Consider the following 13,452-nt stretch of genomic DNA (forward strand, 5'->3'; position numbering starts at 1 on the left):
CCTGCACACTTCTCTAGGAACGGCCACGAACGTGCTGAACGAGCTCAGGAGCTTTTTCCAGTCTAAGGGACACTGGAGCTGGCTGCGGGCGGGGCCCTCCTTGTTCACACCTTTGCTCTGCTCTGGGACAAAGAGCCAACAGACGGCTCCACACAATGATGTCCCTGGCTCCTGGGGCCATGAAACCTCCATCTAAGTGCCCCGGGAAGAGAAAGTCAAAACCAATCTCACCGGGGGGCCTCCGGGTCCAGGGGGGCCTGGGACGCCAGGTGGTCCTGGGGGGCCCTGCAAAGAAAGAGGGGGGCCTGGGTGACAAACGTGCATGGAACAGCCTCCTGGAGGCACTGTTCTTCAAGAGAGGAGAGGGATGGGGAATCAAGTGATGGGTGTGTGAGTAAGGCTGCAGTTTTACTGAAATAACCTTATTTTAAAAAAAAAAAAAAAAAAGGAACAAAAGCAGAAAGAAAAGATCCGAAGTAAAACTTGCACCATGATAACATGTGTGCTATCTGTGTGACGGCCATATAACTGGTGCAGTATCTATTCTGATATATTTTGAAAATATTTGCACATTTAAAATAAATATGTCTGTGTGTGAATACACACACACACAGAGTTAACCCATTAACAAAAATTCCCTAGAACAGCAGTTCCCAAGCATTATTCAGCATCAGATCACCTAGGGTGAATAAAGAGATCTGTTAAACCGCACCTCTCACCACTACACACATTCTAGGAGACGCACCTCTGGCTTTTGTCCAGGTGTCTCTCCAGATAGGCCCTCCCTCCTGTCTCCCTGCTCAGAAGGACGTCTCCATCTTTCTGATGATGTCTCCATCTTTCTGAAAGGTTCTGCAACTCCCCCGGCAGAAGTAATCACTGCGTCCCCCACGCTGAAGGCCAGTGTGACGGTGCTCACCTGACTCACACGCCCTTGAAGGCAGAGTACCCCCTTGTCCCCTCCCTGCACCTCTTCTCACACAAGCCCAGGGCTTGGAACAGACAGAGCAGATGTTCAATGTTTGAAGTCAACTTGATGGCAAACAGCTGGGGAGAGGGCGGGGCACTCAGAGAGCAGCATCCCATCCCCACTAGAGGGTGGTAAACACTAAAAAATGGGCACGGTTGCCGCTGCTGCTGACAGTTCCCTTTTCTCCCGCTGGGGGCACTGCTGAGTTAACGACGCGCGGCGAAGACAGGAACTGAACAGAACTTTGTGCTTGGCACCTGGACCTGATTTTCTGCGTGGCTCGCTGAGTGCTGGTGAGTCTTTGGGGGGTAGCGTCTACTTTTATTGGGAGATATCTGCTTGGACCTGGAGCAACTGAGTGGCCAGGCCGAGCTGGACAGTGGACTGGGCAGGTACTCAGGCAGGGTCCCTGCACCTAGCGGCTGGTGACCGCACTCCGCTCCACTCACGTCTGCTCCAGCTGAGCTCTGCCTGCCTCCGGGCAAAGCAGGAGTTCTGCAGGTGGCACTCCCAGGACCCACCTCTCCGGAAGGCACCTTCCAGGTGACCTTTTTACCTCACCCTGACCTCTGAGGTTCTCACAGTGTCAGCCCCACGGAGCTCATCCGAGGCCCCTTCCCACCATATGCAGCTCTCCCTCCAATAGTAAACCGGACACACTTGGCTTTCAACCCTCCTGTGATGTGACACCCCGTGGAGTACACTGGCCTCTTTCAAAGTGGCCGTTCCAGGAAGCCGGCCTCCCGACCAGCTCATTAGTCAGAACCCGTTCCCTCTTCCTCCTCCACGTCCTGCAGAAGCCCCTGTGTGCTGCTGACTGCTTGTCTCAGTCTCACAGCCGGTGTGAGTGGAGATTTTTAGTGATCCTCTACTATAAATTAATGGAGAAGGCAAAGGCAACCCGCTCCAGTATTCTTGCCTGGAGAACCCCGTGGATAGAGGAGCCTGGCGGGCTCCCTGGGGGTCGCAAAGAGTTGGACATGACTGAGCAACTGAACAACTAGAAATTAAACCTCCTTATTTGACAATATGGAAAACTGAGGCCCAGAGAAGGTAAGGGCCCCACCTGAGGTCACACAGCCCTCGCGTGCAGTGGATCCTGAATGGTTCATTTGCCATAGAACCACCTGGAAAGCTCGTTGTAAAAACAGGTTACCAGTCCCCTTGATGGCACTCTTAGAAGCTGGTGGGGGCTGGGATGACGGAGAGAACAAACGTGGAGCAAGCGAAGGGACCATTCTGGGGACTGGAAGCCCTGGTGATGAAATCACTGTGCCTGTGCCTGAGAGGCCATCCTGGCTGGGGCTGGTCAAGGAAGGCCCTGCAGAAGGGGCCACGTCTGAGAGCTGAGAAAGTCCAGGGAAGGAAGAACACTAGGTTCAGGGGCCTGAGAACCGGCAGACCTCCATGTGTTGCCAGGACCGACTGTTCAGTGTGAAGGAGTGGAATGGGGGTGTGGGGTGGGAGACAGGGCTCTGGGAAGTGGGGGACACAGCGGTGGGAGGGGGAGCTGCTGGGAAGTGGCCGGGACCTGGCTTTAGAAGTGGAGAAGCAACACAAGAGCCGGTCTGACTCGGCTATATTAGCATTTGGAAGGAGAAGTTGACAAGACTCGACAGCAGGTCAGGTGTATGGAGTGAAGGGGCAAGAAGAGACTGGGGTCACCTGAATGAAGGGACCCGTGATGGCGCCCTGCGCTGTGGTGGGGACGCAGTGGGGTGAGTGTGTCCAGGAGGAGTGGACACCGGCTGAGTGTTTGAGGCACCGGGCAGAGGTGCCCGGGAGCTCAGGGAGTGGAGGCTGCAGGATTAAACATAGAGGGAGAGGGTGACGATAAAAACAGGAGGGGCCTCATACCATTCGATGGATGAAGGTGTGTGAAACCAGCTCAGCTCACCTGTGGGAGGTTTTCACCTTCTCTTTTTATCATCAGTGTGAAAATGCTGGTCGCTCAGTTGTGCCTGACTCTTTGTGACCCCGTGGACTGTAGCCCTCCAGGCTCCTCTGTCCATGGGATTCTCTAAGCAAGAATACTGGAGTGGGTTGCCATTCCTTTCTCAGGGGGATCGAACCCTGGTCTCCTGCACTGGATGCAGATTCTTTACCATCTGAGCCACCAGGAAAGCTAATATCTAAATAACTAATTCATCTAATTATTAAAGAGGGTGACAAATTAGCCAATAGATCTAAATGTTAACAACAAAATCACTTAATTATTATGAATAAAAACAACTGAGTAATGACTCTATCAATTAACCAATAAGTCTAATTATTATTAATGGAATGTTTTATCCTTCTTGATATTATGGTGACTACACACGGCATGCTCAGTCATTACAGTGGTGACATGTAAATAACCAATTAACCTAATTAGCGTTAATGATAACGGAAAGGCAAATAACTATTCCTAATAACCACCTCGTTCCAACTGGAGTAGTTTTATGAAATTGGATGGAATCTGAAGATGCATGAAAATTACTTGCAAAATTAGCACATAGTCACACTTCCTGTACAACTTGGAAATGTTTGTTTTCAGAGGTTGTTCATGATCGTGAGTCCTCCTCCTTCATGATGATGAGTCCTCCTCCAGGACACAGCTCCAGGGGCACAGGGATTCCCCTAGCTCAGGGGAGGGGGTTTCTGGGCAGAGAAAACCAGAAACTCAGTCCTCTGGGGTCAGCCCCTCCCCTGGCTGTGTTCCCACCCACTCAAGGGTCTGCCGGCCATGCTGATCTCAATACCTTCGCATAAACAGTTGTCTAGACCAGACACAAATTCCCACTTTTTCCTAAAAGGCTGCCAGGACACAGGAGCCACCACCCAGAATGGGTATATTGAGCCTAAAACATCCCAGCAGGTGAACGTTTTCATCCTGAAAAAGAGGCACCAAAAGCATCTTCCAGAAGGCCAGCTGCCCTGGGGCTTGGCACACCCTGAGGCTGGCTGTTCCTGTTAACAGCAAAGCTAACTAAACTCGAAGCTCCATCTGTTTTGGGGGCTTCCCTACTGACTCAGATGGTAAAGAATCCACCTGCAATGCAGGAGACCCTGGTTCAATTCCTGGGTGGGGAAGATCCCCTGGAGGAGGGACTGGCTACCCACTGCAGTGTTCCTGCCTGGAGAATCCTGGTGGGGTACAGCCCACAGGGTTGCAAAGAGTCAGACAGGACTGAGAGACTAACACTCTCACTTCCACTTCTCCATTTCTTTAGATTGGAAATGGGATAAGCCTTCTTTTCTCACAGGTGGTTGTAAAGAACAGACGCAGCTGTATACTAACACAGGGAGAGCGTCCGACAAGAGCAGAAACTGAACAGACGGGCCCTCAGCCTTCTCGTCAGACCAGGAAGCCCAGGAACTTACTTTCTGCTGCGACAGAATCAACCCAGATTTTCCAGATCAGCTCAGGGACCCTCCTCTGGGCCCAAGAGGCTGACGACCTGTCCCCCAAAACCAGAGCTCTGACTACCCGTCTCCCAGGTCTTAGCTCAGAGGATCATCCGTCTATGGGCATCTCTTTCTGCCTCCATCACATCTGGCTCCCCTGGGCATGGACAGGGGCTGCGAGGTTCCCCTTCCCAGGGCCGCACCCGCACACAGCCAGGGTTTAGTGAACACCTATTGAATGAATCAATGAACAAATGCATGGATGGCAAGCAGGAGAAGACTGTGGCCAGGCCCAGGGCAGGTGGGTGTGTGGGTAAGTTAGGGAGAGTGAATTACAGAGCTGGGCAGTGATCCAGCAGGGAAATACTGCTCTTGGAGTGGGCATGGTGGGCTTGAATGCAGCTTTGCATCTGTGGGGTGGTGATCCAATGCAGGGAGCTAGGTGGGACTTGCCATATACTCTACACCATCTGATTCTGAACCACTGAGATCCCCAAGTATATCAGGGTGCCCCATTTCTGGCAAAATCCCTGCCCTGGGAAAGCTGATCCTATTTGTGTCTACAGCATCCAGCTCAAGGCCTGGCACTCGGTAAAGATTTTGTTGAAGGGAAAAGGGCTTCAAAATTTAAAACAAAAGAAAGAAATCCCTTTTTTAGGGTAGCCAAGAAAACAGTGATAGGGAAAAAAATCTGTAACTTAAAGCATTTTGATGGAGCCGTATTTATGGTGAATTTTTGAAACACACAAGCTTTGCTCGCTGGAAACAAGGTCATAAAACAAATGCAAAAACACTCTTTATCTTGCACTATTAACATCAAAATGTCACAGTGAGTGTGGCATCTTTAGAAGACCATGAATAATGGCTGGTTTTACAGCCTCTTATCCTGTGTTACAGCCTGACTGGCATGTGAGGGGCTGGAATGAAGCCTGAGATTCCCATGCGAGGTGCCTGGCACACACTTCATAGTCAGAGTGGGAAAAACCCATTTGGAAGTGTGGTCAGCAACATGCCCTGGGCGGGTGCCTACCAGACAACGTTAAAGGACAGTGTGACTACCATCACAGAATCGGGTGTGGAGGAGATGTGGCCAGAAACAAGTGGGCGCCAGAGCTGAGCCTTTATTGCAGCGGGGAGCCAGCGGACAAGCCCGTATTGATCCCGCCCGCCTGCTGCGGCCACCAAGCCAGAAGGACAGGACAGCAGCCTCCCCACGGCTCCCTGTGGCCCTCACTGGGACTCCAGCACCTGGGCCACATCCCCACACCTTCTGCTGAAATCATCACCCTGTTTTGTTTTTATTGGCATTTGTGACAAATGACAAAGCAGAAGTTCAGAAGGTAAAGGGATTTGTTCAAGACGCTGCAGCCAGAATGTGGCCGAGGCTGGGCGCCTAAGCTCCTAACCTCCACCTCCCTAATTGCGGAATGCTTCCTGGGAATTCACCCACCCTGAGCCCAGGGAGGCTGGGGCTGGGGGTCGGTGGCGAGCTTTGGTGCAATTAGCAGAGAAACCACAAAGTGAGGTGTGAACACTACCAGTGCTGAGCGCCCTGTTCTGTCCACACTGAGGTGTGTGTGTCGGGGGGTGGGGGGTGTCACAGTGACTGATTTTATAGAAAAGGGGGACTGAGAGGGGTCAGGGTCCAGGTGGCCTGGGATGGGGGAGGGGTCTCCTGAGCAGCAGGTGACCCCTGAGCGAGTCTGTGTATCAGGGAGTCGCACCCCCACCAGGTCTGTGAAATGGGAGGGTGACCCTGAGCCTGCCCACCTGCCGGGGTAGCTGGAGGGGTTCACGGGGGACCACAGGGATGGCACACGTGAGACCACGTGGGAGTGGGGAGCTAGACCAGCCTGGGGCAGAGGACACTGCACCAGAGAGGAGTCTGAACGCTGAGGGGGAGGAGGGAGGGGAGGGGCAGGGGGAGAAGGTGGAGGAGGTCTGCCCTCCTCCAGGCCTAATCGCTGCCCGCCCCCCAGGAGACCAAATAGCCATTCTCCCAGCACCTGAGGTGGGAGGCAGGGAGGGCAAGGGACCCACTGCACGTTGCTTTTAATCCCCTGATGAGCTGATCATGCAAGAGTCTGGTTACAACCTGAGAACTGCTACCCTATCATTTCCTTAATCAGAGAAAGCAGTGTGGCTAAGTAAGAGGATTGGAAGACAGTAGTTACCTGCTGCCCCAGCAAGCCAGGGACTCCAGGAGGACCCGCCTCACCTTTCTTTCCCTGAGAACAAAAAGAAGAAGCCAGGATTAACAGGCAGCCCGCGCCTAGAGCCCGTCTAATGACACGTCTGGAGGAAACCCCCTGATAACAGACTGTCCCCCTCGAGACACCCTGCCAGGAGGCAGTGTGGGATGGGGGGGGGGGACGTCTGGGGCCAGGGAGCCTGCCCTTTGGGTGTCAGCGCTGCAAGGTGGATGACTTCGGCAACACATGGCCCCACATCTTAAAAAGTACCACAAGGTTCACCTGAGAAAAATGCCTTTGTCCTGTCCCCGTGCCACTCATTCCCTTTCCTTGACAACTACTAATCCTACCAGATGTTGGTTGATCTTTCCAGAGGCATTTTATGTTTAGGCAAGCTTTGCACAGGCACGCACACACACACACATATGCAAACGTGCCCACACATGCACCCACATTCTCTCCCTCTATCCCTTTTTTCTTTAGAAACTATGGCATAACATTCAATCGGCTGACAAACTCTGCTTTATTTCACTTAAGGACTTAACCCCGATGCCTCCTGGGTCAGCATGTGGGGAGCAGCTCCATTCTTTCTCACAGCTACTGAGCTTTCAGCACCAGGATGAAAGGTGATACATCTCGACTCTGGGCAGGCAGGTCACGTGGACCATTTCTGCGCTTCTGCCGTTAGGATCCGTGCTACTCTGCACGACCCCAGCCGGTCATCCCATGGGGGTGTGACCACTAAGCCTCGGAGTCTATCCCTCTGAACAGGTGTGAGGTGCGTGCTGGCGAGTCCTCACGACACGCAGTGTGTACCCTATCATGCGTGTATGTGGACGATGGCAGGCCCGCCTGTCTGCTTTCTTCCTTACAGTCATCCTCACAAGGTCAGAGCATTGCAACGAGAAATGAAAAGGAAGGCACAACTCTGAATCAGAACCACATTCCTTGAGCACCTGCTCTGTGTCAAACCCTCTTCGGGGGTTTCCCATATTTTCCTTGGGTCTCCGCTCCGCAGGAAGCCCCTTGCTCCGGGATGCAGGTGCTCTCAGTCCCACTGGGAGGCGTGGACACTGAGGTTCAGAGTCAAGTCTCACCGGTGACCCAGCTAGAACCTGATGAGGTTAAGATCTGGCCCCAGAGCTGTGTGTGCGGGGCCTGTACACGTGACTCTTACTTCCCTGGGCTTGGACGATGAGATCATTGCTACAAACCATCTCTAACAGTCTGTTGGACTATAGAAGCTGGATGACATCAGTGTCTCCTCTCTTCCTTAAACTCTGGCCCCTCGCTCTCTGCCCTTGCATACTAGGGTTTGTCCGCACACACTGCCCCACCCCCAGGGGGAAGGTGTCTTTATCACCGTGGACTGTTCCAGCCCAGCCCTCTGACTCGCCCTTTCAGTCTGGTGTCCGGTGGCCCTGTTCCCAGCCCTAAGCCTCAGTTCACATGCGCTGCTTAGCTTGGCCCCAAAGACCCCAAGGACTTGGCCCGCCAAGCCATCTCTGTCTGTAGGACCCACGCTCCATCTCAACTTGTCAAAGTCCTACCCCACTCCAGTATCTCCTCTTTCATGAAGTCCCAGCAATAATGAGAAATACTGGCAAAATAGGGCAAAAACATATTTGAGATGGATTCCCAGGTGTCATTCAAGAACTCATGAGTTAGAATCGCCAGGGATGGGGCATGGAGCTCTAAGTAAGTGGCTATGAGGACTCAGCCACTCACTGTGATCAAAGAGGTCTTTGATCTTTTCCTTTCCCAGCCCCGTTCCTCTGCAATACTGTAAGAAAAAGAGTTCTAAACCTAACGTAGATGAGGACGGGCAAGCCATTCAACTTGCTGAGTCTTAGTTTCTTCATGTGGAAAATTATAATCATTATAATTATGTGAAAAGAGAGTAATAGAAGAAATAATTCAATATTTGAGAAAATGATTTAAAAAGCATAGCAGAGCATCATGCAAACGTAACACATAGTTATGAGGATGAGAAGGAAGATGACGGTGACTCTAACGAAGAAGAAATGGTAATAGCAGAATTCTGGCCCTTTTGAGTCCTTAAGTGGGTGAGACACCACATGTCAGGCAGATCTGGCTTCAAAACCACTACCTCTGAAGAATGCTGCAAAGATGAAATAAGATAATGTCCACGAAGTGTGCAGTACAGGATCTGACATTAAGAAGTTGGTGATGGTGGTGGTTGTGGTGATGCCGGTGGTCATGATGGTGGTGAATATGCTGGTGATGGTGTTGATGGTAGAGATGATGAGGGTGGTCATGGCAGAGGTGATGATGGTGGTGATGGTGGTGGGGGTAATGGTGATGATGGTGGGGGTGATGGTGGTGGTGGTGAATATGGTAGTGATGGTGTTGATGGCGGAGGTGATGATGATGGTGATCATGGTGATAATGCTGATGGTGGTGGTGCTGGAAATGGTGGTGCTGATGATGATAATGTTATTGGTGCTGATGGTAATGATAGTGATGATGATACTGTTATTGATGTTGATGGTAATGGTAGTGGCAATGATGATACTGTTATTGGTGTTGATGGTAATGGTGGTGGTGATGATGATACTGTTATTGGTATTAATGGTAATGGTGGTGGTGACAATGATACTATTATTGGTGTTGATGGTAATGGTGGTGGTGATGATGATAATGGTATTGGTGCTGATGGTAATGGTGGTGGTGATGATGCTATTATTGGTGTTGATGGTAATGGTAGTGGTGATGATGATACTGTTATTGTTGTTGATGGTAAATGGTGGTGGTGATAATTACACTGTTATTGATACTATTATTGGTGTTGATGGTAATGGTGGTGGTGATGATGATAATGGTATTGGTGCTGATGGTAATGGTGGTAGTGATGATGCTGTTATTGGTGTTGATGGTAAAGCTACTGGTGGAGGCAGCAGCACTAGTGATGGTGGACGTAGCAGCAGCTGTTAGCCCTCTGCATTCTGGACCTATACTTGGGTGTGGGGACTTAAGCAGTGCTGGCCAGTGCAAGCTATGCATCAATAAAGAACCATTCATTCACAACAGGCCTGTTCCCTGTAATTTTTCTTCTCTTTTAAACTGCTACTCGACACATTGTTTAGATAAATGTCTGTGGTTTATCAATGAGGGCAGAGTTCTCAAGCAATTCTAGATGTCTGGATGCTGAGCAAGACCACTATTTCCAAGGCCGCCTGTCTGCCCATGGAAGAGAGAAGTCGATAAATTCAAAAGAGCATCTCCTTCCCAGGCAGGATGAGTTAACACAGCCACGTGAGGGACCATTATCAGATAAAAATATTGCTTGTGCAAGTGATTCTAATCTGAGCCGTATGGTCCTTTTGCTCAGTTCCTGTTCTCCATGCCTCCAAATGTCAAACATGATTATTTTCTACTGGTGAGAGCTGAATCCAGGTGCTCAGGGAAAACCTAGAGTGTCCTGAAATAAACCTGGCTCCATGCCATGACAGGAATCGAACAGTAGCCTGTGATCCAAACAATGCTGTTACCATCTGGTAGGTCAGAGAAAGGCAAGAAAAAAGGCTTTAAAAATTGAAAAGTAAAACAAATTCAACCCAGGTTGCCACCAACAAAAGACTTCTTGTGCTTCTCTCTCTTAGATCTACCAGAAATTGGAGCGGATGGGCCTGACTACTTTCAGCTACATGAGACCCTTGGCTCCAAGGGCAGCGGTCAGAGATGCAAGTGATGGGTGCTCAGTGCATCTGCCGAAACAGGTGCTGCCAGCTACGAAGAGGTCTGTGACCCCATGGACTGTAGCCTGCTAGGCTTCTCCGTCCATGGGATTCTCCGGGCAAGAATACTACAGTGGGTTGCCATTCCCTTCTCCAGGGGAATCTTTCCTATCCAGGGATCGAACCTGGGTCTCCTGAATTGCAGGCAGATTCTTTACCATCTGAGCCACCAGGGAAGTCCACTAAGAGGTCCTACATCTCTCGAAAGGTTCCACTAAAAGGCCTGTTAATGTCCAGCCTAGAAGTCTGGTGTGTATGTGGACACACACACACATACACACCCCATCCTAAAGCAAAGGCAGGAATGGTTTGGATCCAGGATGACCTGAGTTCTAATCCCTGCCTCCTCATTTATAATCTGTGTGCTGCTCGGTAATCTGATCTACACCTTCAAATCTTGGTTTCCTCATTTGCAGAATGGGATTGAAATTGCCAGACCTCATAGGATCCTTGTGAGAATTAAGTGCAAAACACGTGTGGAAAAAACAACAAATGAACAAACAGCTAAATGCCTGCTATGCGATGACTCAACCAATGTTACCTCCTTCCTATCTTATACTAGAGTTCTACACATGTATGGATAGATTCTGTCTTTAAAATTGTTTTTAAAGCAACTGGCACAATCAGTCCCACCATAAGACACTTGGGGATCGCTCTTTCTCTAGTAAGAAAGAGAGCATCACACTTGATAGTGTCACTTCTTAAGGTCTCACCTCTTGGTAAGAGAGGAAATAAGCCAGAAAATATTGATAAAATGATCAAAGGAACCAAAGAGACTGTCCCCAGCTTGTGGGAGGAGCAGTGACAGAGCCCTGAGTGACCCTAAGCAGGCAGGTCATTTAATATTTCTGGACATTATATTCCTCACTATCAATCTCAGAGACTCCCTCCACCATGACAAGTCTCCAGTTTAGACATTTCAAATCTGACATTGTTTAAATGCCTGGCAACATGGAATTCTCTTAAGCAAACCTTTTCCCCCACTTGTTTTTATCCAAAAGGGAAAGAAGATACCTAGGCTATTTCAGATGGGGCTAGGACCACAGAGCAAGATAAAAGCCAAGTAAAAGGTACAGAAGGAACCAAGTTTTCTTCTTTAAAACTGGACATTCTAGACACACAGATGACCAACGGGTACATGGAAAGGTGCTCAACATCCCTAACCATAAGGGAGATGCAAGTCAAAACCACAATTCAGATGTAATGTCACACGTGTTAGAATGGCTATTACCAAAAAGATAAAGAATAACAAGTGCTGGTGAGGGTGTGGAGAAAACGGAAGCCCACTGCTGGTGGGAATGTAAATTGGTGCAGCTTCTGTGGAAAACCGTATCAGTTCAGTTCAGTCGCTCAATCATGTCCGACTCTTTGCAACCACATGAACCGCAGCATACCAGGCCTCCCTGTCCATCACCAACTGCTGGAGTTTACCCAAACTCATGTCCATTGAGTCGGTGATGCCATCTAACCATCTCATCCTCTGTTGTCCCCTTCTCCTCCTTCCTTCAATCTTTCCCAACATCAGGGTCTTTTCAAATGACTCAGCTCTTCACATCAGGTGGCCAAAATATTGGAGTTTCAGCTTCAACATCAGTCCTTCCAATGAACACCCAGGACTGATTTCCTTTAGGATGGACTGGTTGGATCTCCTTGCAGACCATGGGACTCTCAAGAGTCTTCTCCAACACCACAGTTCAAAAGCATCAATTCTTCAGCACTCAGCTTTCTATATATGATCCAACTCTCACATCCATACATGACTACTGGAAAAACCATAGCCTTGAGTAGACGGACCTTTTTGGCAAAGTAATGTCTCTGCTTTTTAATATTCTGTCTAGGTTGGTCATAACTTTCCTTCCAAGAAGTAAGTGTCTTTTAATTTCATGGCTGCAATCACCATCTGCAGTGATTTTGGAGCCCCAAAAATAAAGTCAGCCACTGTTTCCCCACCTATTTGCCATGAAGTGATGGGACCAGATGCCATGATCTTAGTTTTCTGAATGTTGAGCTTTAAGCCAGCTTTTTCACTCTTTCACTTTCATCAAGAGGCTCTTTAGTTCTTCTTTGCTTTCTGCCATAAGGGTGGTGTCATCTGCATATCTGAGGTTACTGATATTTCTCCTGGCAATCTTGATTCCAGCTTGTGCTTCCTCCAGCCCAGCATTTCTCATGATAATCAGGGTGACAATATACAGCGTTGATGTACTTCTTTTCCTATTTGGAACCAGTCTGTTGTTCCATGTCCAGTTATAACTGTTGCTTCCTGACCTGCATACAGGTTTCTCAAGAGGCAGGTCAAGTGGTCTGCTATTGCCATCTCTCTCAGAATTTTCCACAGTTTATTGTGATCCACACAGTCAAAGGCTTTGCAATAGTCAATAAAGCAGAAATAGATGTATTTCTGAAACTCTCCTGCTTTTTCGATGATCCAGTGAGTGTTGGCAATTTGATCTCTGGTTCCTCTGCCTTTTCTAAAACCAGCTTGAACATCCAGATGGAAGTTCCAGATGGAAGTTCACGGTTCATGTACTGTTGAAGCCTGGCTTGGAGAATTTTGAGCATTACTTTACTAGTGTGTGAGATGAGTGCCATTGTGCGGGAATTTGAGCATTCTTTGGCATTGCCTTTCTTTGGGATTAGAATGAAAACTGACCTTTTCCAGTCCTGTGGCCACTGCTGAGTTTTCCAAATTTGCTGGCATATTGAGTGCAGCACTTTCACAGCATCATCTTTGAGGATGTGAAATAGCTCAACTGGAATTCCATCACCTCCACTAGCTTTGTTCATAGTGATACTTCCTAAGTCCCACTTGACTTCACATTCCAGGATGTCTGGCTCTAGGTGAGTGATCACACCATCATGATTATCTGGGTTGTGAAGATCTTTATTGTATAGTTTTTCTGTGTATTCTTGCCACCTCTTCTTAATATCTTCTACTTCTGTTAGGTCCATACTATTTCTGTTGTTTATTGAGCCCATCTTTGCATGAAATATTCCCTTGGTATTTTTAATTTTCTTGAAGTGATCTCTAGTCTTTCCTATTCTATTGTTATTCTATTGTTTTCCTCTATTTCTTTGCAATGATCACTACAAGACCTTTTAGAACTAACACCCAAAATACATGTCCTTTTCATTATAGGAGATT

At 49.0% G+C, this 13,452-nt stretch overlaps 1 protein-coding gene across 1 annotated transcript in view; it reads right to left on the reverse strand.

Moving 5' to 3' along the window:
- Positions 1–13,452, reverse strand: part of COL22A1 (collagen type XXII alpha 1 chain) — a 219,550-nt gene that overhangs the window by 100,576 nt on the left and 105,522 nt on the right. The window contains exons 23-24 of the mRNA XM_081502987.1: positions 6,532–6,585; positions 232–285 (exon numbers count right to left, since the gene is read on the reverse strand). Of these exons, the coding sequence (XP_081359113.1) occupies positions 232–285; positions 6,532–6,585 (108 nt within the window). The remainder of the gene's footprint in view (positions 1–231; positions 286–6,531; positions 6,586–13,452) is intronic.

This window comes from Giraffa tippelskirchi, chromosome 6 (genome assembly GCF_054371585.1).
Source record: "Giraffa tippelskirchi isolate mGirTip1 chromosome 6, T2T-mGirTip1v1.2.pri, whole genome shotgun sequence".
NCBI classification, from domain to species: Eukaryota; Metazoa; Chordata; class Mammalia; order Artiodactyla; family Giraffidae; genus Giraffa; species Giraffa tippelskirchi.